General features: G+C 36.8%; 1 protein-coding gene across 1 annotated transcript in view; it reads left to right on the top strand.

The window, feature by feature from the left end:
• The window catches only part of LOC140168062 (retinoic acid receptor alpha-like), a 59,325-nt gene that overhangs the window by 17,442 nt on the left and 15,021 nt on the right, over window positions 1–26,862 (top strand). The window contains exon 2 of the mRNA XM_072191365.1: window positions 21,078–21,232. Within this exon, the coding sequence (XP_072047466.1) occupies window positions 21,078–21,232 (155 nt within the window). The remainder of the gene's footprint in view (window positions 1–21,077; window positions 21,233–26,862) is intronic.

The raw sequence follows: 26,862 nt of genomic DNA, 5'->3' as shown, positions 1-26,862 counted from the left end.
AATATTTTCACAAATGCGAAATATGTGCGTAGTTAAATGTTATCACATCCGCATGATATTTGTGCAAGGTTTCTTAAAAATATGCATGGTAGCAATTTGGTTGGGTCCAATGATTCTGATTTAAGTGTATACAAATTTAAATGATTTTATTTGATTAAATGAAACAATATGCATATTGTAGACAAGGTATGACAAAGCCTAACAATTTCTTCCCAACAATTTAGTCAAATAAATGCTAGAAATAATAGGAAAATGTGACCCATCACGTTGAAACTGCACAGATGTCAGCAGCAATGAAACTTTAGATTTCGAAACCAATTGAAAGAACTGATTTTATGGTGTAAATGACACCTCACCAATTGATATCAGATACGAAAGTGATTTTATGTTGCTGAGGCTTTTATTTGTTCCTAACCATTTTCATTGTTATCTTTAAATGTTGGCTTAAAGTGAAAGCCCCACTTTTGGTTCAAGTTCCTTGGAGAATTTGTCAATGTTAAAATTTATCCATGTAAATTCTGTTCTGTCTGTCATCAAAGTAACAGGTGTATTGTCAGTTCTTCTGTGGAGAACTGGTCAAGCGGGGTTTCCTGTTTAAGCTTCTGACAATGTTGGGGTCAAAATTGATCACACTTCCAATCTGGGGTCTGGAGCTCAAAACTTGAGGTAACTAGACCAGATGGGCCCAGGGCCTCCAGATTTTTGGGGCCCCCAAAATTGCCTTGTGTATCTTCCATTTTAGCCGAAAAACACCATGTTTTGGCCAAAATAGGGTACAAAATTTTCTGCGCTTCGCTCATCATAACTGGCCTATATATATAGCAAAATTTAGCTTCAATTTGGGCTAAAATAGTCTGAAAAATCTATGATTGTCTCAATGCTCTATGTATTGTGCACCGTACACATATTGTCTTATTTCTATGTTGGAGTTGCCTGTGTTTAAATTTCAATATGGCTACCAATAAGTCAGGTGGTCTAATAGATTAGCATGCTGGAGTGTAACTGTAACCACGATAGCTGCTTCTAAGTTTCGGCATGGGTTCGAGGCCCATCTCTGCCAAACTAAAATTCCCTTTTTTTTAAATTTCATATTATGGGGGTTGGGCGAATTTATGTATGGTGTAGTGAGGAGTGGGTTGATACCATTTCATGGATCAGCAAAAATGAGAAAGGAGAAAATATGCAAAATTCATTTTTGCTGAGAAACTGCCTAATAGGGACTTTGCCTGTTGGGGCGCTATCTGTGCATCTTTAAAGACTATGGGACAATATCAATACAAACTGAAAGTCTTATTTACAACTAAAATGAATAATTTAACAAAGCCTGCTGGCCACATCTTCACCTCAGCAACAATAATAGCATTTTAGGTTTATCATATTTATTTAGAACTCTGGCAAATTAATCAGCGATACCGGTTTATTTTAGTGTTCATTAATCCACTCTTCGTTAATAACCTAAGGCTGTGTATAAGTTATAAGCATCTGTGATGCTAATAGTGACAGACAGATTTGGGTTACTGTGTTAAGACACTAGGAGCCAAAATGGGCTATTCCCTTTGAAATCCATGCACCCCCTATGGAAGACAGGACCTTAATATCCCAGACAGGGGGTGTAGATTTCAAATGGTGTCACCCATTCACCCCATTTGAAATTCACACTCCCTGTACGGAAGATTAAGGTCATGTCTTCCATAGGGGGTGTATGCATTTCAACTGGAATAGCCAATGGCCTCATCTCCAATTGCGCAGTTCATTAACCTCATGTAATAATCTTCAGTGAAATTTGTAAAGTTCAAGTCGTAAAGTATGAGTATTTGTACCCAAAATGCCCAAAGTTCGGTATTTATAATGAATGTACAAACCTATTGGGGTTCAAAGACATTTGCCCTTACAGATGAGAATGTTTGAGATTCTCTTAAGATTTGTTCATAGTGATGATAATTCTGTATTATAGTTTGACATGGAAACATGGATATTACATTTGTAAATACTAACAATAGAAAATACTAAAAGTGATATTTGGTGCCTCTAAAAAAGTCTACTTTATCACAAACACATCCCACAGACTTTTGAATGATGAACGAGGGGTAAGGATACATGTATATGCCAGGCAATGGTACTCGGTATGACCGTGCAGGGATATGTCGTAAACATGGCTTGTATTTTCAACCATTTGGCACATAGGCCTAATCAATAATTTTTCAAATTTGTGAAAAATTCAGGGGGACAAAATCAACAAATTTTGCACAAAATTGTCGCAAAGCAAAAAATGACAATGTATGATTCATTTAATTGAGGATATTTTTCATATTTTTACTTTGGGGCATGTACCCCAGTGATGCTACACACTGTACAATGGTGGTGTGCCTGCCAAATGTACTATATTTAGAATGGGATTTTATTTTTCAACTAAAAAATGCTCAGAAGATCACAAAATATCATGCATGTTTTAAATGAATAATATTATTATAAAAACCATATGCGGTTCACCAACAAACTTCATTAACCTACTTTTAAATGAATTAATTATGGTAAAAGCATAATTATTACTGTCCGAGTGTCGCCATAGCGGTTTTAATGCACTGTGTTGGGTAGGCTCTAATCATTCAGTGTGCAAATTGAATGGCGCCTACACGTAGTCATGGCAGCTGCGAATTTCCTTCCGCGTTTGTTCCGAGTGCATGACAATATTATGGACCATAAAAGCATAAAAGAGACAAAAGCCATAAAATTTGAAATGCCTGGCTTTTTCAGCAAGAAACCAGGTTTATCATCTTGATGAAAAACCTTGGTTCCTTGATCGCCAAACTATGTTTTTTGAACAAGAAATCAGGTGTTTTGATCAAGATGCTAGGTTCTTCACCGAGTAAACTCTTTTATAGTGTGCAAAATTCATGCCATACATTACATATACCACCAATAAGTTTTGGCATCTCTGTTATTTTCATGCCGACTGTTGACTACGCCTGTATGGTAAAATATAGGCCTACCATATATTCAATCATAAGTTGACTACGCCTGTATGGTAAAATATAGGCCTACCATATGGTCATTTTCACGGTAAAGGGTGTAACTTTGGATTTTTAACATTTTAATCCGTAGTGTTCTAATAAAGCCACAGAATTCCATGATTTTTGGCCACATAAGTCATCTAGTTAGCAGCTACCTTGGGTAGCATAATCAGCTTTGGGAGTTACTGCGTTCAGTTTTAGCAGGCTTAAATGTACTTAATATTGCCATTTTGAAAAACTATAAAAAACAGTAACATTTTGTAAAATCCTGTGTTTTCTTCAGTTAGTTCATGGATAATTTTTCTTATCCTGAAAGTACAGTCATATGTTCAGTAAACATTTCCACATTAGATTTAATTGTGAACAGCCCTGTATTTTTGAGAACCGGACTTGATATTTGTCGTTTCGAGGCTTCATTTTCCGTTAACAATTGTTAACAAACTTTGTGGGTGTAGCTTTGCTTCATAATTCTTGGTTATTTCTTCACTTCTTCTTGATTCATAACAGTTGTTATCTTAACTTGAAATGGGTAACAAAAATTAGTCGATTTGCAAGCTTTTAAAATTTTTATAAAATCTTGACTTCAAAGAGCCGTGTTTCCGTTAACTTTTTTGAAGCCTCCGAAACAAACTGTTCAGCAAGCTTGTGCAAATATAAATAAAAGAGCTCATCCAATCTATTTATCAAAATGTAGCAAAGTAGTTCCTCAAGTCACATGTTTTTAAATCATGGAGATATATATCACCGTTTGAAAATGGGACCCAATACAAACTTTCCGTTAACAATTGAAGCCTCCGAAACAAATGAAGCCTCCGAAACAACAGTAAGATTAATTATCATCTATGCATATCTAAATTGGTGTGTTTCATACTGATATCTGCATTGTAATTATTACTTGATATGTGCAGAATGTCATAAATTTAAAAAAAATTTGACATTATGGTTAATGTTTGAAAAATATACTGATACCCAAAAAAGCCTGTTTCGGAGGCTTCACATGCAAAAAACACCATACTTAACGAATGGGTGAAAAAATTAACATTGTGATAAATCTACAATATCTGCCGCATAGAATCATTGATTCAATACACACAAGAAAATAACAGCTTAGATGATCCCAACACTGTTGTTTTCAAAAAAACTACTTCTGCAATGTTTAACAATTGTTAACATGAAGCCTCCGAAACAAAAAAAATGACTTGCTGTAATAATTTAATTTTTGTCACAACTGAAATTCAATACTTAGAAGCAAAGCATGAAAATTAGTAACTGTGATATTTTTACCTATTTTTTATGCCAACTTGTAGTAGTTAGCCAAATATTTTACTTTTATGATCACCTGTGTTGTTAACTGAAGCCTCCGAAACACAAATCGCTTGAATTGCCAAGTCTAAAAAATAACTCCAATTTCTGTGAAACTTGGCTGGGAGGTTCCTTTCATCAAGTAGTATTTGTACATGAAGTTAGAAATTCAAAATTATTTTAGGAACCCAATTAAAACTTAAAAAATATGTTTAAGGTTTGGAAATTTCCATTGTAAATGACACTTGATGTTAAAAATTTTCAAAACTGCAATTACAAACATAGCAAAACATGGTATAAAATTTAACTTATATCTGTTGACTTACTTTGGAATTGGATTTCACATGTATTCCAGCTTTCATGTCATAATTTTCTGAGGTTATGTAAAATCCATTTTTTCTTAGATTTTAACCAAAATGTTATGGGAATGTCAATTTTTTATTAGAAATCAAAAGGTTTAAGCCTTGAAACATTATTTTACTGGAATTTAAGTTGCTTCTATGCATGATTTCAGTAAACAGAAACATATTTAAGTGGTTTGAAATTTTGACCCTAAAAATCAAAAGTTACACCCTTTACTGTGAAAATGACCATATTCAATCATAAGTTGACTACGCCTGTATGGTAAAATATAGGCCTACCATATTCAATCATAAGTTCATCCAACCGCGTGCAAGAATTTTAGCTTTCCAGTCAGTACTCATTCTTTCCATATACCATCAAGCTATGGAATGATCTTCCTCCATCCCGTGTTGCAGCTCCGTCCGTAGAATCATTTCGGCACGGACTTGCTAGCATCCAGCTTCTGTAATTGCTAATGCTATTTTTACTCGCACGAAGCACTGTAAACTTTCTTCACGTTCATCACTAGCACTTTTGTTCGCCTCGCCATGTTAATATTCAAGGTGTAGCAATACTCAATTCTGAGGGATGCACTCTATCTATAAATGGAGATGAAGACCCTAGTTTCCAAACTATGCCAAATGTGAATGTTACATTGTGGTTTGGTAAGAAAGGCCTATCTGCAATAGCTGCCCTGTAGACCATTTCTGCATTCTATCTTGTACACATATGACACCTGGCAGCTATTGCAGATAGGCCTTTTCACTACACCCTTGATGTGGTGTGTTCTTGCAGTGGCGGCAGAAGCATTAAAATTTAGAGGGTGTCAGGGACAAACATATTTTTTCTGTTTTAATATAGGCCTTTTTTGCTTGCGCGAAGCGTGCAAAAAATTTCAATTTCAGCAGACTATTGTACCCCAAATAAAAGCGTGTTTTGCAATTTTACCCTATTTGGGCCCAAAACATAGTTTTTTGTGCTAAAAACAAAGATGCACAGGGCAAATATTGCTTTTTTTCCCTTCTATTATTATTTTTAGGGGGGACGTCCGCCCCCCTTGCCAAAATTTGTTGGTACCTGGTTTGTGTACATGTACAAGGTTTTTGGCCTCAACGTCCCTCTTTCTGGCTTCGTTAAGTTGGCAGGTCTGGGAATGCAACAAACATCATTTGAACATAATACCTATAGATTTAAATTTTCTACTCTTCTCCAGTCTAGTGTGCCTCTGTTGGTTTAGCATCGTACTAGTTTTACGAAGGTCACAGGTTCAAATCCAGCCAGATAAACTGGGTTGGTTTTTTTTCAATGTCTATGTGAATTGGCTGCTCTGGGTAAATTTGTTTCAGCTTTAAATGCTGTTGAAATGACACTGTTTCCCAGGGTTGTAATATCATGGTTATACTAGATGCATTAACCGATCTACATGTGTTTCTGGGTTAATGTATGTAAAAAGCAGGGCATCAGTTGTGCATGTAGTGGATAGAGAACTGTCCTTGTAATCTATTAAAGTACATGTAGGTATACACACAGTGCACCGGATAGTCCACTGAAGCCAGGGCCGGATTTACCTATTTGGGGGCCCTGGGCCAGACCCTGGGGGCCAGACCAAAATATGGAGGCCCCCAAAGTCACCGTGAGGAAGGCATGTGCAGATTGTGCACTCTAGTGGCCAAGTTTTGGTTTACATACTATCGACAGTGGCGACGGAAGCATTAGATTGAATCTAGATGAAGACGGGCATAATTGTTCAGATTGTACAATTCAGACCTGAAACAGGGTCTTTATAAAAAATAATGAAAAAAGCTGAAAATGCACAAAAAATGCTGAAAAACAGCATGAAATTGGGGGTAAAATGACTCAAATTGGGCTGAAAATAAAAGAAAATGTGTGAATTTCAGGAATAAAAAAGGAGGAAATCAGCCGAAAAGAGGAAAAGTCTCAGGTCTGACAATTTAGAAGAAGCGCGCAAAAAATTCAATTTCAGACTATTTTAACCAAAAATAAACATAAAATTGCTATATTTTTTGCAATTTTACCATATTTTGGCCCAAAACGTGGGTGTTTTTTGGATGGGCAGGCCAAGTTTGGGGGCCCTTGGCCCGGGCCCATCTGGCCCAATGGTAAATCCGGCCCTGACTGAAGCATGACCACATATACGGGAAAACTGTGGGTTGTCATTCTTTAACTCCATTTTGCGTTGGAAATATTGAACCAATGTGGATAAGTCTTATAATAATAATAAAACACTTTTATAAAGCGCATTACATACAAGAACATATCCCAATGCGCTGAACAGTAAAATATCTTAAGTACACTACAACAAATATATACAAAATGAATTCATGTTTATATAAAAGGTCTTACACTACAACATACTTAAATTACACATGGCAAAAAGACAATGGTTCAGGACGCCTGTGATAATCAGAACCGGCATGGCGTTATATCACAGCAATCGGAATGATGTCATATGCTTTATTTTAAGCACTCCTGAAGTTCATGCAACTTTTAATGCACGAGTTGTGCCTTGCAAAAGCGCTGGTTATGGCTAACTCATGCACAAATCTTCCTGATTTCCACTGCTTGCCATTGAAAGAATACTCAAAATAATATTTTCAGTGCAAGATTGCATGACTGTGGTTGATCAAATAATGTTATTTGTGACCCGGCAGCACAAACGAGCCGTAAATTCCCTAAATTGTATTCTGAGTTATGGTGTAAAATGTGTACGAAGGTCGTATTCATCGGTCACTTATGCTGGCGCGACATCTGTCTTATTTCGATAGTCACAACACCAATCAATAATCCTATTATTGAAGTGGATAATAAGCTTAACTACCTTAGATGGCTATAGAACTTTTAATAGCTCTGGTCTTTGTTTGCTTTTGCTAAATCCTTTTCAAGTGGTGGGTTACCAGGCATTGTATTTTGTATAGGTATGCAAAACCAACAATTAACAATGAGAGAACCTTCTTAAACCTCGTTGACTTGAGGATGATTTGAAATGACCGCCAATTATGACTGTTTGATATTTATTGCCATGTGGAAAAAGAGACACTTGTAAAAACGTAAAAAGCTATAATTTTGTTGAAGGATCAAAGTTTATCAAACCATAACCCCGCTTCTGGATATCGTTTGAAGTCAAATGATATACCATTTTTAAGTTTATGTTTATTTTTTAAACACGAAATAAAACAAAATTGACCGGGGAGGAATTTACGGCTCATTCGCCGTGGACGGTCACATTTTATACATCAAAAGAAGCCCTAAGTGTGGATTTTCTATTATTTGGGGTCCCATCACTTATTTGGTTCAAAAGGTCTGACAGTATTAATTTGTGAAAAAAGATGCATGCTCTTCCATGTATAAGCGCTCATGCGTAAGTTGAGTTTCACAGATGATACAAAGTTTTCAATATGACCTTAATCTCTCACACAGGGGGCGTAGATTTCAAATGGAGTCACCCATTTAAATAAGCCAATTTGAAATTCACATGAATGTGTGGTAGATTCAAGTCATTCCATAGGTGTGTGATTTCTAGAAAAGCCCATTTCACAAGGTTTGCAACCAAGTGTAACTGAAAATAAGTGTGTCCTCGGTTGTTGTTGACCTTGTTTTAAGGGGGATACTGTTGATCAATTATTTGCCTTGCCTATTTCCTATGAGTCTATTTGCCTCATAGAGTTCCTGTATTTCTTATCCCTAACATATGTACCGGTATGATTTGATTTCTAACAGGTTTCCACTGTGTCTGGCATTTTTGTAATACGTGCATCTTATACACCTATCAAGGATCACCAAATCTAGTCCTTTCTCCTCAAACAACATTCTATAATTATTTGAGACAAGGGCGGATCCAGGACTGCTTCCCCGGGTGCTTTAAAAATCACAAACAAGTAAAAATGTGCTTGCTGAAAGCGAAGCATCGCAAGGCGTCAGCTTATGCGCGACGAGAGGGGTGTCTGAGGGGATGTGCCCCCTCAGAAGTAAGAAACTTTTGAAAAATGAAGACCTAATTGAAGCCATTTGGTGGACCATTTTGTCACTATAGAGTGTGTAAATTTTGTTTGAGCATGTTGAAAAAGCCGAAAATTTGTGAAATGATGGGACATGAAGCCTTTAGTGGACAAGTTTTCCCTATTGTTATAGGCCTATATATTGTTTATGCACTACATGAGGGGGTGTCTGAGGGGATGTGTCCCCCCCTCTGAAGTTGGAAATTTTGCAAAATGAAGACCTCCTTGAAGCGATTTGGTGGACCATTTTGGCATTATTGGTGTGTACAATTTAAGTTTGAAAAAGCCGAAAATGTGTGATATGACGGGCCATGAAGCCTTTCGCTTCCCTATTGTTGTAGGCCTATAAATTGTTTTAAACATAATTGAGCAGAAATGAAAATGGCCACTTATTTATCCAGTACGTAGGGGGTGTCTGAGGGGGATATTCCCCTCAGAAGTTGGAAAAATTTTGCAAACTGAATACCTAATTGAAGCGATTTGGTGGACCATTTTGGTATTATTATTGTGTAAAATATTTTAGTTTGAAAAAGCCGAAAATTTGTGAATGACGGCCCGTCCATGAAGTTTTTCCTATTATTGTAGTGACTTTGGTGACAAAATGTGATAGGCCCTGTGGGCCTGCAGTAATTTTCAAATGCTTTTGGTACGAGGTCCCGCCTTCAAGCAATGCCTAAAAATTGCTGGCCCATATTATAGGGCCTACTTCCGATCGACCCGACTCTGCGGTTTTTTAGGCATGAACCTCAATTATAACTCAATTACGTGCAAGTTAACCTTTTCTCTCCTCCTTTTCTCCATTTTCCCTTCTCTTTTTCTCCTTTTTTTTAGCTTTTCCCCTTTTCTCTTCTCTTCTCTCATTTCCTTTTTTTGTGGGAAGAGGGCCCGCTTCAAATCGCGCCTGCTGTAAAGTAAGTGACCAATCACGGGGTCCAGGGTGTTGGAAGGGGCTGCATCCTGCCTAGGGAAATTTTGCATTTCTGAACTCAATTCGCGCGATTTGGTGCATACTTTTTCCTTTCTTTCTTTCTTTCTTTCTTTCTTTCTCTCTCTTTCTTTCTTTCTTTCTTTCTTTCTTTCTTTTCTCTCTCTCTTTTTTTTTTTTTTTTTTGCGATTCATACCCCGGGGTGCTGCAGCCACCAAAGCACCCCCCCTGGATCCGCGCTTGATTTGAGAGCCTTGCTCAATAGGATCTCCAGGACTGCAAATCTATAAAAGTGATTCAAATCAGCCTTAGCTCAAATTCTGAGCACAGATATGAGGACCAAAACAATTAGCCACCTTGTTGAGCAGCAGTAACTAGACTAACTTTTGTAATCAACAGACTTGTGCCATGGTCACTTTAGCGGGCACTTTAGGCATGTACATGCAGTAGGAGATGAACAAAAAGTGCTATAAAAAGGCAGAAGTGGCAACTAGACTGTTACAGTACAGCTAATTTGGGTATTTTATGAAAGTATGGATTCTGATTGCTGCAGGGGAACCTGTTCAAAAAAGTCATCAGACTTTATACAGGATTCAAATTTCAAAATTGGTCTATATATGACTAATACACCTTCGGGGAGGGGCGAGGGGTTAAGTTTGGATTTGGTTAAATTAGGTAAATGCCTCTGAGAATTAAAACAATAGTGGACCTATCACTAAATCAATTTCCAAGAATATACAATTAGTATTACCCATTAAAAAGCCTAAATAAGTCTGTCAAATTTTATAAACAAATGGAAACAATTGACAAAGTTTTACCAAATTTCAAGAAATGTTTGTCCAATTTGAACATTGTAGTCACAATGAGACAAAATTGGGCTATTTGTCCAAAAGGGGTCATTACGCAATGGCAGAAATTTTGGCGTGTATAAGGGACGCACCATATGACTCCCAGGAGGGCTTTAAGTAGAGGTCGGGGGAAGTTTTTTCTTTCCCAAAAAACTTCCAACTATCCCTCCACAGAAGCCATGTTTGTGGCAGGTCCCTTAAATGGTCATTAAGTACACCCCCATCAGGACCCCCATTCACTCCAACCAGCTCTACTACCTCCATGCTCCAACATGGCTAACAGGTGGGTGTAATTATCACTACAATTACAACACAATAGCACCTAACCCTGACCTTGTTAAGACCAGCATCTATTGTTATCATGTTATGGAATATTAATATGATTGATGCTATGGTTATGATTATTATTACTGTTAATGTAATTGTTGTTATTATTATATCATTGTCACAAGCCTAGGTGAAACCACATCTCCCATGTACATGGCAGCTGCCAGTCAGGATGCTCGCCCAGGCTAGGCCAGGCCAGGACGGAAGTGGTACCCATCTAACTGCCGTTTTCTTGTCAGAAGTGTTACTGTTCTGACTTACCCATCCAATTGGCATCCTGATATTAAATAGGCCTGTCAAGTTTTTAGCTTTAAGGGTAGACGAGGTATTGTTGGTCGAAGCAGTCAAAAAATTGATTTTCATTATCTAAATCAATATATTATTGAAAAATAACACTTTGATGTTTTGCAACAGTTCATTCTACAAATCATATACTTTGAAAACTTGCTTGAATTATTGATGTTAATGAGTTATGCACATTTTACAAAAGTGTTGTTGTTTCTCCTAAAAAGTAAAAAAGATAGGATAAGTAACTTTCAGGCAGTTGGAGCATTGCCAACTCACTGTTGGCATTTAATTATTTTAAACAATTACAAGAAAAATATCAAGTATTAGTTTCATGATTCATTGTTTATTTATGCATGCTAAAGTAACCCATAATTTATTTTAAGAACTACTTTCAAATGATTTGACAGGTAGGACCAGTGGCAGCATGTGAGATTTCGTGGATGAGTATGTGGGTGTGTGGGTAGGTAGGCAGGTGGGTGAGTGGGGAGGTGAATTTCAGAGAGCAACAGTCTGAAAACAAGAGGCTCGAAAATGTTCTCAAGGCAGTGAAAATCTCTATGGTTTTTGGTAATTGTTTGATGGCATGTAAACTGTAGGCAATGGCATTTTAAAGAAAAAGTGAACAATGATGGCGCTATTTATCTTAAAATCTTGTTTGCATCTTTAGAATGTCATCAAAACATCAGAAAAAAGACTAACAAGTGCCAAGGAAATTTTTTTAAAACTTTTTATCATGAAACATAAGGAATAACTCATATTATTTGGCTAATATAAATTGAAAATCTATGTAAATAGCGCCCTCAATTTGCTCACAAATGTGCAGTTCTGAGTTCATAGAATGAAAATTATAACAAAAAGCAGAAAAAGATGAATTATTCGATATATAATGAGAATCTACATGTTAAAGATAGCTATAAAATATATGTGTTTATTAGTGTTATAGTTGTTGGTATTGTCTAGATCTAGAATTGAACACTATATTGTTTTGTTAGAAAAATTAATAAATGATCTCATCAAACATCCGCGGATCATATGCAAATTCTGCAATGGCAAATTACAAAATTATGTGAGCTTGTAATGTAGGAAATTTGTTGCCAGATTTTGTGACGTTTAATTTTGTGACAAAAGCCATTCTTACAAATATAATGCTTGCAAAAATAAAACTTAAAGTGTATGCAAATTTGCAAAACGATAAAATTCATCAGAGCAGCAATAATCCAGTGGCTCTTGCCAATCCAGAGAAGAAAAAAACTGTTGATTTGTGGCGCTTTACGTTCAGGGTTGCCAAACTTGTGATTTGTTAGCCCAATTGGGTGCATTTTGAATATTTTCCCAGCGACTCTTGGACATTTCCTGTGTTAAAAAACCAAATGGTTAAGAAAAACAAATTGGCTGACTTTTTAACATCGCCCTGTGCAGCTTCCGGTAGTTTCTGTCCCAATGACATCAATTGTTAGAGAAAAATTGGGCAAATTTGGGATGGTTTGGCCTGCAGTTTGGGTGGAATATATGTGGCAATCCGGCACACATATTTTGCTTCCATCACTTGTTGTTGGCATTTTATGTGAAATCAAGCTCTAGGATCATCATAAAAAGCAACAAAATGAATCGGGCTAACATGGTGAAAACTGGTAGGTTTATTTGGACATTTTATGACTTTTTTACTAATAAGTTTTTGGATAATTTGGTTGTATTTGAAATGGTGAGGTTTTTGATGCAGCTGTTATTGTTTTGTGTGTGAGATAGGCTCAGGTATCGTATCAATGCGAGCCCGTTTTGTTCCTTTCTCCTTTTCTATATTGCGTACGATTAGACGTTATATTTGTTGGTGCTACGTGTATTGAGCATTTATGAGCATGAAAGGATCACAGACATTTTTACACTGGATTATGTAGACAAAGAATCTTAATCGTAAAAATGAGGATTGGATAACATGCTATTTCAAGTGGGATAAAAGTACAAACCTCAAATTGTCTGAAATATTGTTGTCAATTTTTTCAGCGCAATGGTGCATTGTTTTGCGGGATAATGGCCACTCCCTGTTTTTGTACCAATGAGAGGGCAGCTCATTAGCATTTTAGTCGCCATTTTGTTTTTCATGAATGATATTGATCGACAAAAAAATAATATTGCGCATATGCACATATTGCAGTATAGCTTAAGCATACATTTGTACCGGGGATTGCAGTTTTATAAGTCGAGGGTTTAGTGTAACAAAGAGCTATCTACAATTTGGGCATTTCGAGATATGAGCTAAAACGTCTGCAGATAGCCCAGATGCAGATAGCCCTTTGTTGATCTAAACACCAGAGATCCCCTGCGTTGCATACGCAAACTCTATGGAAGATTTACAGATAGGCCTTTGATTTTGAAATCTATTAATTTAAATACAAATTTCAATGCAGATAGCTCTTTGTTTCCATAACATTCCCAGTGTTCTCAGGATTATTTTGGTACCAAAGCCTCAATATGGCCAAAAATGTTGGACTAAAGTCTTCAAAGTGTTTGTTTCTTTGTTGTTTGAAAGAAACAAGTGCCAAATAGATAAATGGACAGATTGCTAAGGCAGGAAATGATGCTGCATTTTTTTCTATTTTTCCTATCAACATGGTCACCACATCAGAAAAAGGCTTGTATTGCCTGCTGGAATGGACTGGACTATTCCAGTTGAAATCCATGCACTCCTATAGACCTTTTTCTGATGACGTCACCTAATCGATATTGGGGTCTGAGATGTAAACAAACAACATGTGCGTTTCTCACGTGTCCACGGTGTAAAAACACCAATACTGCGTATTTTCTCCTCTGTTTTGTCATATTTCACTTTAGCTTCCATAAAATATTTGTTTAAGCGGGAACTGTATACTAGTTACCTTTGTTCCAGTTTGTTTTGATGCCATAAAATACAAAAGATACGGAAAAACTGCGATGCTATTTAAAATTCAATCTATGTTTTGTTTCACAATTTTACTTTACTTTTACACCGTGGCGAACTAAGCGCGTACTGCGACCTGGCAATTCAGCATGCAGGACGCCTAAGCGTGGTGAAAAGTTGATCATGCAAGGCCTTGGCCTTGATATTTGCGTTGGGTGCTGATGACTCGAATGCTGGACCCCAATATCGATTGATTGGTGACGTCTGAGAAAAAGGTCTATAGAAGGCATTTAAAATCTTAATCTCCCACACAGGGAGTGTGAATTTCAAATGGAGATAAGGCCAAGGAAAGTCGATTTTGAGTTTCCCGTCACCCGCCCTCACTTCATTTTCTGACCCTCACTTGAATTCATTATTGTGATTTTCCAAAAAATACCAATATAAACTGGTTATATTTGCAAAAAAATTGATGAATATCCATTTATTTTTTGTGCAAAAATCAAAATCAAAACATACATTTTGCTGTCAACCTTGCTGACTCTTTTTAATATACTTTTGAATCTCATTTGAGCGGCAAATAACAACACATTTTACCAGCATGTTGATCATATTATAATGAAAGGCAGAAAAATAATGAATAATGAAAAAGTTACCTCACTTGTTTTCAGAAATTATGTGATGGGAAACTCAAAATTGACTGTTTGTGGCCTAATACCTGAATGTGTGACTCCATTTGAAATCTACACTGTAACACTGCGGGAGATTAAGGTCATGTGTTCTATAGGGGGTGTATCGATTTCAACTTTATTAATAGCCAGCCAGAATTTTGTCACTTTTTTTTAAAGCATTCCATAGGAGAGGTATGGCGTCAGGGCTGTCAACTCTCACGCATTGGGCTTGAGTCTCACGGATACGGACACTTTCTCACAGTCTCATGCCAAAGTAGTATAATCTCATGCCTAGGTAGTATAAATCTCACACAAAGAGCTGTCAAATGAGTAAAATCTCACGCATCATAAAAATAATTAGTTTCCCCCTACTTTTTAGAATCTCGAGCGACATGGCTCAAATAATCATGGTAAAAATGAACATTTTGTCGGCAAAAAATAATTCCGTCCTGGTACACCTCTATTCGACAGTGTCTCACACCAAGCAATTCCAAAAAGTTGACAGCCATGATGGCGTTTGTCTGGAATATTCCAATACTTTGAAATGTGAAATAAATTAAAACTGACTGCAACAAAAAGGATGTGGTTTTCATAAAGGATGTAGATGGGAACAATCAGTCAGTGTATTTTTACTTGCCTAAAACCTCAGACTTTTACATTTTCAACTTTATTACTGCCTTGGCACGTAGCAAAATCCTTTAAGTTATTTTGTATACTTACATGTATATAAACATGTATTAATTGTACATGTACCAATTTGTTTGGTGAATGTTAATAAAATATTGATTGATTGATCATAAACTGCCTCACTCTTCATTATGTTCCGATAATCAAAATTCCCATTCTTCATGCAAAATAATGTAGAACAATGTAGCAATTTTCTAGTTAGAAATTTGTAAGTTAATGTTGCAGCCCTATTTGCAACTTTTGGCAACAACATTCACAGCCTGTGATTTGATCACTCAACTCAACTGCTTGCTTTCAGTGAATTAAAAGGAGGAGTGATTCTTTCTTGGATTTTGTTCAGTTTCCCATACTCTTCTAGACCAAATGGGTCATCGTCTAAAATGTATACTGGCATAGTTACAAAACCACATACAATTCCTGCTGTAAAGTATATCAAAGTAATAATAAAGCCAAGGGGGTTGTTCAAGCACTTCCTGTATTTGGAACATTTTGAACAAGTTTTGAGAATAGTTGCATTATGGTAGGCTCCAGGGTAAGCTGATTCATCGGCATTCTTTGAAAGAAACAATAAATTAAGGATGCACTTGGGATCAGTTATTTTCAAGTTAAACCTCAGACAACGATTAATTCCCACATAGTTTAACTTTATTTCTCGGTAACGATTATTATGTCTGTAATTACACTTATAGCAAAGACTACAAAACATCTCAAAGCAAACATTTTGAATACAATTCTTGCCAATAATTATTCCTATCTCTTCTCAGGCTCAGAAATCTGGTGTGAATCAATTCACGCAAAAATGTTCTCAAAACTTCAACCAGGCGAATCCATGTGAATTTGTGTTGACACTTTGCTTTCACACGTACAGAAAACTCCCGGTTTGACTACTTAAGTTATTACTGAACCCCCAAAAATGAGGAATTATGGAATAATTTACTTCAATAATTATTGCAATACTGATTTGAGGGGGCATTTTAACAGCAAAAACAGCCACTTTGTTGCGATGGAGAGATGTGAATCATTCCATTGCAATTTTGGATTTGGGTGACTGACTGTCAAATTAGACTGATAGAGGGCAATATTTTTTGGGCAGCGGGAGGTACGGTACATATGTAAATTGCGGCAATCCTACATTTGCGGGAATGTAGGATTCTTTCAAAATTCTCTTGAGAAAATTTTAATGGTTTCGCCCGCACAGCCTCAGGATTTCTAGGTCTGCTTCTCTTCTGATTTCATGGAAATGAAAGTTGATATAACTTGTAACTGAACTTCCTCAATTGTTTCCAGGGATTTATAGTTTTACGCAAAGAGCTGGAAAGAGAGCAATAGGATTGAAAACTTTGAAAAATTCTTTTGTGACTAGTTACATCAACCAACAGATCCTGAACACTGCATTGCTTGAAAGAAGACATTTCCTCATGCCAAATACCTGTGAAAATCAATGTTGGCCACCAATATGCTTAATATTTGTCACCAAAGACTTTCTAGGAAACTGGTGCTGCGTGCAATGAACTATTTTTAGTCACTGAAGCTAGCCACAGACCAGCCCAGCCTGCCAAAAACCTGTGCCCCCCCTTGCATAATTTTGCATATTGAATGTTTCTGTACTGTTTTCCTATTTAGCCTCATTTAAAAGGTGCCCAGTAAATGTGTGCCAAAAATTGCTTGCCCCCTCTCAGCTGGCCACAAATTGCTCCCTCCCTCTTCTCGGCTTGCCAAAAAATCCCCCCATTATACCTCCCTGGGCTCATATTAATACACAGCCCTTAAATTTTCCATCTTTTTTGACCATATCTGGAGTTGTTGATATGCAAAATAGCATGAAGTAGGTTAGGAGTGGATGGAGTTTATGAGTTGAGGAGGATGGCGTCAATATTTTTCAAAATTCTGTTTTGTACACGACTGTAATGTACTTTAGTAAACTAACATACCCTGCAAAAAATCAGGCATTGGCTGTTGTAGTTTTGTCAAAATCTAAGATTTTGAATAAAATGCAGGAACCATCTTTAATTACAATAGAAATTTTAGTTGAGCGCATAAGCGATGTTCATAACACAGTACATACATGTTGTGCAGGACAGTCATACATTGTACACACATGGAAGGACCGTATCGTAGCACTACCGATGGAGTGACACGCATTGGGGACATGGGCACTGGTAGTAGATTCCAATTTTCTTTGCTTTATATACCTATGTTGTTAGGCTCAAAATTAGAAGGGGACATATTTGACAGTAAAAGCTACCATTTTATGGAAAAGAAATACTGATCTGTTTTTGATGGAAATGTTAAAATATGGCTTTAATGTAGAACATCACCAAACAATGTTTTTCTGTGAAACACTGCTCACTTTCTATTAGGTCTGTGATTGGTTATGAACTACAGGCTAACTTGTTGGGAAGTTACTTGCAGGTTGCCACAGTTCCTAACCTGCACAAATTGGGTTACTTTCAAAAGCCTATTACTACTGACTAGGGTTGCAGGACTTCAACTTTTTAGTTGTTGGCACCAAGTGCTTAAAAGCTAATTCAGCCCATGCGTAAAATGTTTCGAAAACTCATGAGGTTTGTTCGGTTTGTCTGCAGCCAGTGGAGATGCTATGGGGGATGGGGGAAATGTCCCCAATCAGAACTCTTGTTCCCTAAGTAAAAACCTGAAATTAAGATATTTTCCACTTTTTGCCACAATTTTGCACAAATTGGTTGATTTTGCCCCCCTCACCTTTCACCAATGCTCCCCCCTCCTCGAAAAAATCCTGGTGTTGCCATTGCTTGCAGCACACCTGCTTTATAGCAAAACTGTGTTAAGCTACTGGTGTCACTACAAAACTGGCAGGGGGAACAAAACATAGAGGAAATGTGTTATTCCATACAAAATCCATATATACCCCCTCTGGAAGACGCGATCTTAATCTTCCGCACAAGGAATGTGAATTTAAAATGAGATTATGTGAATGAGTGACTCCATTTGAAATCCACATCCCCTGTGTGGCAGATAAAGATCATGTCTTCCATAGGGGTTGTAGGGATTTCAAATAGAATAGCTCAATGTTTCCAGTCAAAATAGTATCCACCAAATTTGGGCGATTTCTTAATATGATTCATTCACTTTAAGGTGGCTGTATCGGCTTCGGTGTCATGCTCAGAACTCCTTGAAAATGATATAGGATGTGTGTATTGATGAGAAAACCTTACTTGCCAAGTTTTAATTTTTTTCAACAAAGCGTTTTTGAGTTACGCAATTTTTTGTCATCTCAAAATCCCATTGAATTACTACAGGGAAGGGCTTTTGGCACTGCCAATTTCTCAAAATAGCAACATTTTTGAAAACAAAGATTTTATTAAAACTGATTTTTCTCTCCTTTATAGCAGTTGAATATAAAAGTTTTAAGTTTCATTTTGCTGCCAATATATCACAGAATAATACAAACCAAGTTTATTTTCTAACTTGGTGTTACTTAAGTATATATTTAAAAGGAATGTTGGTACTTTTTTATGCTTTTTTGATTTTTTCTAGAAACACATTTAATTACCTAAATTCTAGGATTTTTTTAGCCAACAGGGAAGGGTGCTATGGTTACCAAACTTTCAGGGATGGTAAATAAGATTAATATCTAAATTCTCTCGTCAGTTTTTTCCAATTAAGTGTTTCTATTTTAAGCTACAGTGTTTCTAACATTCCCTAAAATTAAAAATGGAAAAAAACAATTTTTTTCAAAAAGTAAACACTTTATCCAAAAAAAACTGACGAGAGAATTTAGATATAAAGCTTATTTACCATCCCTGAAAGTTTGGTAATCATAGCTCCTTCCTAAGTGGGCAAAAAAAAATCAAAAACTGTCAAAATTAAGGGAATTTTCAAAAAATAAAGAAAAACATAAGAATTTTTACAATTCTTATAAGACTCTTAAAATAGGTGGGGAAAATACTTTTCTTTGTTATGTTAAAGATTTAAATGAATAGACTTGATTGATCTGACACAGGAGCTATTTTTCTGCAAGGGTGTTGTATCCGAGGCAGCTACCTTAAGCACCCAAATATTGGAAGTTTGGGTGAATTTTCTTCTGACCTGAAATTGGGCTACAATAATTATGCATTATCAGCTGCCACCCTTGATGTGCTGTGTGCCACAGCTTTGGCAGGAAAAACTGGCAACTATTGTTACTCTTCAGTACATCATTGGTTTTCCAGGATGTGGTCCAGTACAATGTGCTAGCCAGAATTTGTATGCGTACAAAAGTAATCCCGATTCCAGAAATTGTGAAACTAAATTCCTAATGAATTTTCATTGATGATGAATAAATTATTCAGTAGGCCTATATTTCCCTTTTCACCTTTTAGCTCTTAACTGGAATTGAATAAAACATTCATGTATCAAGTTTTGTTTTGTATGTGTATTTTAATATCAAAAATATGCTAGCACTTGTGTGTAGGGGACCATGACAAGCCCTCTCTGACATTACAAAATCACCAGTCCTACTCAGCGCTGTGCACCTCACCCCCCATGAGTTCTAGAATATGCATGCTCTTTACTAGTAGGAAAAATGGCTTCTAAAATGGGTCAAAATGAGGTTAATTTTAGTCTGAAACAGATCTAAAGTAAGACATGCGTCCAAAATTTTGGTCAAATCTGTCACAGTATTTGTAATCAAATAGCGTGTTTCTATTAAGCATCCGGAATTTTTCCAGTGAAATTGTTCACCGGGTAATAGCGGAGAATGACTGCTAACGGTCAATTTCTATTGAGGGATGTTATCCGGAAAATACCAGCCGCAGTGGCCCGATCATCACACTTGCCGGCAAAAGGGCATATTTCGTGTCATTGCAAAAAGTGTGGGTTGACCTTGGTGGGACCTATTACGATCGAAAAGTTTAACTTTATATATAATATATTTAATTTTCATGCTCAGGTCGGGCGTGACTACACTGTACAAAATACGGTGTATACCCCCCCCCCCCACACACACCGCAATCAAAACAGTCTGCAATCTCTTTTATTCCTTCAGCTGTCCACGCGAAAGTAGGATTTTCAGCCGTTATTTCTGATATATTAAATAATCTTATGCCTATTTTTTTATCAAGTTAAAATTGTTCGCTGTAGGCCTACTTCAAAACAAAGCAGATTAATTGATAAACATACACCTGACCGTGTTAATTTCCGCTTTTTCCCCTGCATGAGCACTCTGTCGGAACGATGTCAGTTTCTATTGGCGTTATCCGGATAATTTCTCCGCCATTATCCTACCAAAAGTAGGATAATTTCCCCGGAAAACTCTCGCCGCTATTATCCGGAGAATAGCGGAGAAGGTCAGTTTCTATTGGGTACAATTAATCTCTTAGCCGGTTTTTTTCCGGATAATGGCCCCAATAGAAACACACTAATAGGGTAGCTTGCCCCTAGCTCCTATGACCAGCTGATAATAGGCGGGACTAGTAATAACAACGTGGATTGATATAGAATGGCGTACACACAGCTTATATTTTGATCAGCTGAGCTACACCGAAGAGTAGATCCACATTTAAGTGCCATAGGTGACCTGTCTGGTCTATATTTTGTGTGTTAAAGAAGTTGACAAATTAAAAGTATAGGACTTGAATTGATAATTTGTGATGCTTGCGAGATGTCACAATGCAATTCTCAAAATAACATACCGTATATTGATATTTATCACCGATGACAAATCAGGCCAAATGCCCTCCTTCTTTTCAAGATGGATTGACCCTGCTGTAATCATTATTTTCTGTTATTTTGTTATTACTATTTATGATATTTCTTTTATTTTCTCAGATGACAAAGCTCAGATGGATGGGAGCTCAGATCAGCAACAGCAGCAGCAGCAGCAACAACATCAACAGCGAGGGGATATCTGTCTACCATGCAAAGTGTGTGGGGATAAGTCATCTGGGTTTCACTATGGAGTCATGGCATGTGAGGGATGCAAGGTAAATATGGGTCAAAGGTCGTATGTCAGAGGTCAGGTTTTTTTTTATGTCATTGACCTTTTCGATAAATCCCAGAAGCCTTTGCGAGTACACCTGAGATGTCGTCATTTGACGTCACGCCGACTTGCAATCTGCAGTATCAATGTTCAATAAATGATGTGCGCATCGGCGCAAATCAGCGTGATGTCAAATGATAACATCTCAGGTGTACTGGCAAAGGCTTATGGGATTTTACTGAAAAGGTCAATTATTGTGATTGATTGACTTATTTCTTGTGACCTGGTTTGATTCTGGACATTGGTGAAGTTAGCATTGCATGGTGGCCAACAGCACTTGGGGAGGGGAAAATTTTATGGGCCTGTACTAGAATCGTAAAATTTATGCATATATTGTTGAAGATTTTTCCTACTGAAAATCGGCTACAGGTTGATAGATGATAAAAAAAACCTAGGCCACATAAAATTTTGTTCTCGTCTTGAGGATTTTTCATGAATTGATGAGGGAGGTGTTTTTTCTTCTTCAATGTAATTATCGTTGTTTATAGTTTTCAGTCTTTTCCAACAGTGCTCATGTAGCGTGTTTCTATTGGGGCCATTATCTGGATAAAAACCGGTTAAGAGATTAACTGTGCCCAACAGAAACCGACCTTCTCCGCTATTCTCCGGATAATAGCGGCGAGAGTTTTCCGGGGAATTTATCCTACTTTTAGTAGGATAATGGCGGAGAAATTATCCGGATAACGCCAATGTAAACTGACATCGTTCCGACAGACTGCGCTTACAGGAGAGAAACCGAAAATTGACACGGTCACGTGATCGCAACGTGTGTTCTGTTTTGTTTACCATTTCATCAGCTGTATGTGTTTGGAGTTGAGCTGACAATACGTACAACTTTCGTTCAGAGTAAAATATATTTTAAACATTGTTAAAAGAGGCATAAATTAAGGTATAGATTATTAATAAATCAGAAATCATGGCTGAAAATCCTCTTTTCGTGTGGACAACTGAAGGAATAGGCCTAAGGGCCCGAGAAGGTTTCAGCATGTTCAGTGATTGCAGCGCGGTCGGTGTAGAGTCATGTGTGTAGGCCGATAGTAAGCCCAGCATACAACTTCAATAATACAACATGTTTTGTAATTTGTAGGCTAGGCTAATCTTTTCTGTGTAGCATGGGCGGATTTATCTTCCAAGATTCATTTGACGGTAGAATTAACATGTTAAAATTCCCATTAAAAGTGAACAAGTTACGATCGCCATCGTCAACCAACAAGACTTGCAATGACCTGAGATATGACCTTTCTCCGGCAAACTCACGAAGTGTGACGATCGGGCCATGGCTGCTTGCATTTTCCGGATAACAGTCCCCAATAGAAATTGACCGTTAGCCTTCATTCTCCGCTATTACCCGGTTAACAATTTCACTGGAAAAATTCCGGATGCTCAATAGAAACACGCTAATGGAAAACAGGGAGGTCCTTTTTCTTTCTTTCTTTCTTTCTTTCTTTCTTTCTTTCTTTCAAATGTGAGATTCTGAGGGGTAAACCCCCTTGAGTACCACAAAAAGACTTAAAAGTGGTCTTTGTTCTCAAATATACTTACATGTATTTATCTGTGTAAAGTTTTTCTGAAGCATTCCAAAGTGTTTTAAGAATTTAAAAATTCTATAAAAAAAAAAGACTAATACCATAAAGTATTAGGCACAAGGGGATGAGAAACAAAAAATTGATTTTATATGTCATTAAGTTTTTCTGAAGTATTCAGTATTCCATCATCTTGGACTATTGATGTGAAGCTGGTTTCTATACGCACAATGGCATCAGGCATCAGATGGCATACTCTTGTGAAGACCACAGCAGCGCTACAGAGCACCATCTGACAGAGAGAGAGAACATAGTACATATTATAATAGTACTGAACAGACAGTCCCCAATTCTTTCCGATTCCAAATTAGGTGAAAATTGTCAATGTTGTAAAGAAAATGCACCCAAATTGAGAACTTTGAAGGTATTAAAAGCTATTAAGCTATATTGTTGAAGATTTTTCCTACTGAAAATCGGTTGCAGGTTGATAGATGATAAAAAAAAACCTAGGCCACATAAAATTTTGTTCTTGTCTTGAGGATTTTTCATGAATTGATGAGGGAGGTGTTTTTTCTTCTTCAATGTAATTATCGTTGTTTATAGTTTTCAGTCTTTTCCAACAGTGCTCATGGAAAACAGGGAGGTCCTTTGTCTTTCTTTCTTTCTTTCTTTCTTTCAAATGTGAGATTCTGAGGGGTAAACCCCCTTGAGTACCACAAAAAGACTTTTAAAAAAGTGGTCTTTGTTCTCAAATATACTTACATGTATTTATCTGTGTAAAGTTTTTCTGAAGCATTCCAAAGTGTTTAAGAATTTAAAAATTCTAAAAAAAAAAAAAGACTAATACCATAAAGTATTAGGCACAAGGGGATGAGAAACAAAAAATTGATTTTATATGTCATTAAGTTTTTCTGAAGTATTCAGTATTCCATCATCTTGGACTATTGATGTGAAGCTGGTTTCTATACGCACAATGGCATCAGGCATCAGATGAGATGGCATACTCTTGTGAAGACCACAGCAGCACTACAGAGCACCATCTGACACAGAGAGAGAACATAGTACATATTATAATACCGTACTGACGCGAGTATAGTCCCACCTTGAGTAAAGTCCCACCCCAAACTTTCGGAAAATTTCAGAAATTAAAAAAAAAAAAAAAAAAAAAAAATTTAATTTAATTTTTTCGGTTTTGGAGTGTCCCTGGACCTAGACCTAAATGCTAGGATCATTCATGGTTGACCTAAAAAACAAAACAAAAAAAAAACAATTCAAGATGTTTTGTTATTTTTAATATGAAAATTGATAATTTGTATTCATGTCATACTCTATTAATGATTTCAAAATGCATTCAAATTCAATTCGGTAGTACTGAACAGACAGTCCCCAATTCTTTCCGATTCCAAATTGGGTGAAAATTGTCAAAGTTGTAAAGAAAATGCACCCAAATTGAGTACTCTGAAGGTATTAAAAGCTATTAAACATCATGATTCTTTTGTCCACCTACTACTATATGTTGCTCTAGATGGCAACAGGACAGTAGGTTTATTGCACTGACAACGACTGATGATCCCCTCTTGTGTCTTAAAACCCCAGAGTGACAATGGGTTTGGTGCCCCGGGGGGGTACTCAGTACAAATGACCATACGGGGACGTGCCGCAAATATGGGTAGCATTTTCAGCCTTCTGGTATATCAATGACCCCTTTTTCAAAGCCTATTTTGGTATATGAATGGGTCCTTTTTTCAAAATTTTCTCAATTTTTTTTCGGAAAACAGCCCAATTTTTCCGTAATTTAGCCAAAATTTTCAAAATTTGGGAAAATTTGTAAAAACTGAGACAATTTTGGTTAAATTTGGCCGAAAAATTTGACTTTTGGTATATAAATGGGTCCAAATTTTTTGAAAAATTGGTATATTTATGGGTCCACTTCCAAAATCTCAGCGACACGTCCCTACCAAAACCAAACTTGAGTACCCCCCCCGGGTTTGGTGGCTGCTGGGGTGCACCATGTTTCTTGGCAAACTCTGATATAATAAAGAGTGACATAAAATTGTGCTAGTATTTGGCAATGATTGGCCCTTATGTCCCCTTTGATTAGGAGTAATTGCCTGTGATATCACTTGATACTCTGTGTGAACTTAACCCCTGTCTTCACTCACTCACTCAGCTCATGCTTGTATGCATAATGACTTTTCAAGTTCATTGCTGTTGGGAGTTTCTTTGCAACACTGTATAACACCCACAATAAAGAAAGTCACACTTGTGTGATGTGAGTGGATGCTCTAAACATGGAAAGTTGCTTTAAATAAATAAATGAACAAACAAACGATCGATCGATCAAGGAAGGAAATAAAGAGGGGGCTTAGTTAGAGTTTATTTACAGTTGTGAGTGAGTTGAGTTCAAATATTCATGCAATTTTCAAAGTGACTGATTTCAGTGTTTATTTGATTAAAAATAGATCTTCTCATACCTGTTTATAATGCTGTGCATATAAACCATATTAGGCATGCCAGAAGTGCTATAGACGAATCCAATTTCACGCATTCCTACACCTCAATGGCATTCAAAGCTGGGTCCCCGTCGGCTCCATCTCACCTAAAATGTGAAATGATGCGGCCTTGGAGGGTATTTTAAACTGCATTCTATCACCTGTGTTACACGTAGACAAAAGAATGAGGACAGCTTACAACACAAAAGAATCTAACATCAAATTTTAAGCGGCTTTAATCCACCCAATTGGGCAGTCACAACACCAGTTAGGTGCTGCGGGGACCCAATAATGGCCGACCAAATCCTAACCATGACTTGGCTTGTTGGATTTGTATATATGAGCTGGGGCTACTAGCAAATTTTGGTACACTAGCGGTCACCCGTCTTTAGCGGTCAGAGTCTTTCGCGGTTGGTAAATTTTGTATATTTTGTGTACATGTAAATGTTTTATTTAATGTGATTAATGGTATGAGAGGAGATTATCATTTAGAAATATAATATGTAGTATCTTTTCCATATAAATCAATGGCTTGAAATTGCAAAAATCCCTTTAAAAGGGGATGTGCTGGGACAAGATTGTTCACAATGAGTATTAACATCATACAGCAACAATATTTAAAAATCAATATTGTCAAATATTTCTAGGAAATAAGTGTTTCAAGCTCAAATTTGAAGCTAATTTATGTATTTGGAGGACAATGTATCCCAAAATCTTTGTCACTTCAAATGTGATCTCCAGAATAGAAACAGAGGGTCTTATAGGGCAGCACATACTGGCAACGATGGGATACTTTTTATTTGAAGGTTCTGAGGGTAAGAATACACAAAAACTTCTTTAAATTGTTCATGTTGCTTCATTAACTTTTTATCATCAGAATGAATGGCTGGAGATTTGAAATTGTAAGTTAGACTTGAAAATTGAGGAAGAACAAAAATCAAGTCCAGAAAACGATGTAGGTGGGGAAGGCAATAAAAAACAATTATACTGCCCAAGTCCGGGGGCACTCATGTATAAAAGTTGTGAATTGACTTTCATAAATGACCCTAAGCAAGGATGTCAAAATTTTGGCAAACTAACCCTAAACGAGAATTTTACTCAAATAAAAACATCCTAAGCGAGGAATTGGCTTGAAATTTGCCCCTAAAGAAACAAGGATAGATATTGCGTGTGTCGGTTGAGTGTCATTCAGTGATGATGATCGGCTATTCAAGGCGCTGTTGAAGTTGGCTCCAAATTTTTAAAAATCTGGTGTGTAAAATTGCTCGGAAACCACTCATTTGTGCCGAATAATTTGATAAATATGTCACCACTAATTGCCGTTAATTGGGTAATTTAAGGTTACACGAAGAAACGTATAAAAAACGTATAAAAGACGTATAAAGTTGTTCTCTAAAACCGCGTTTTCTCAGCAATCAAATATCGCAGTGAGTCAAATGTTGGTGCATGGATGTATCTTAACATTATTTTTGTGTGTTTATACAAATTTTTAGAATCCGTTTGAAAATCCTTCGTTTAAATCATTTTTACGCACCATGTTCACAAGATCAAAAACACGT

This window comes from Amphiura filiformis, chromosome 13, assembly GCF_039555335.1.
Source record: "Amphiura filiformis chromosome 13, Afil_fr2py, whole genome shotgun sequence".
Taxonomy (NCBI): domain Eukaryota; kingdom Metazoa; phylum Echinodermata; class Ophiuroidea; order Amphilepidida; family Amphiuridae; genus Amphiura; species Amphiura filiformis.
This window is presented reverse-complemented; position numbering and strand designations above follow the sequence as displayed.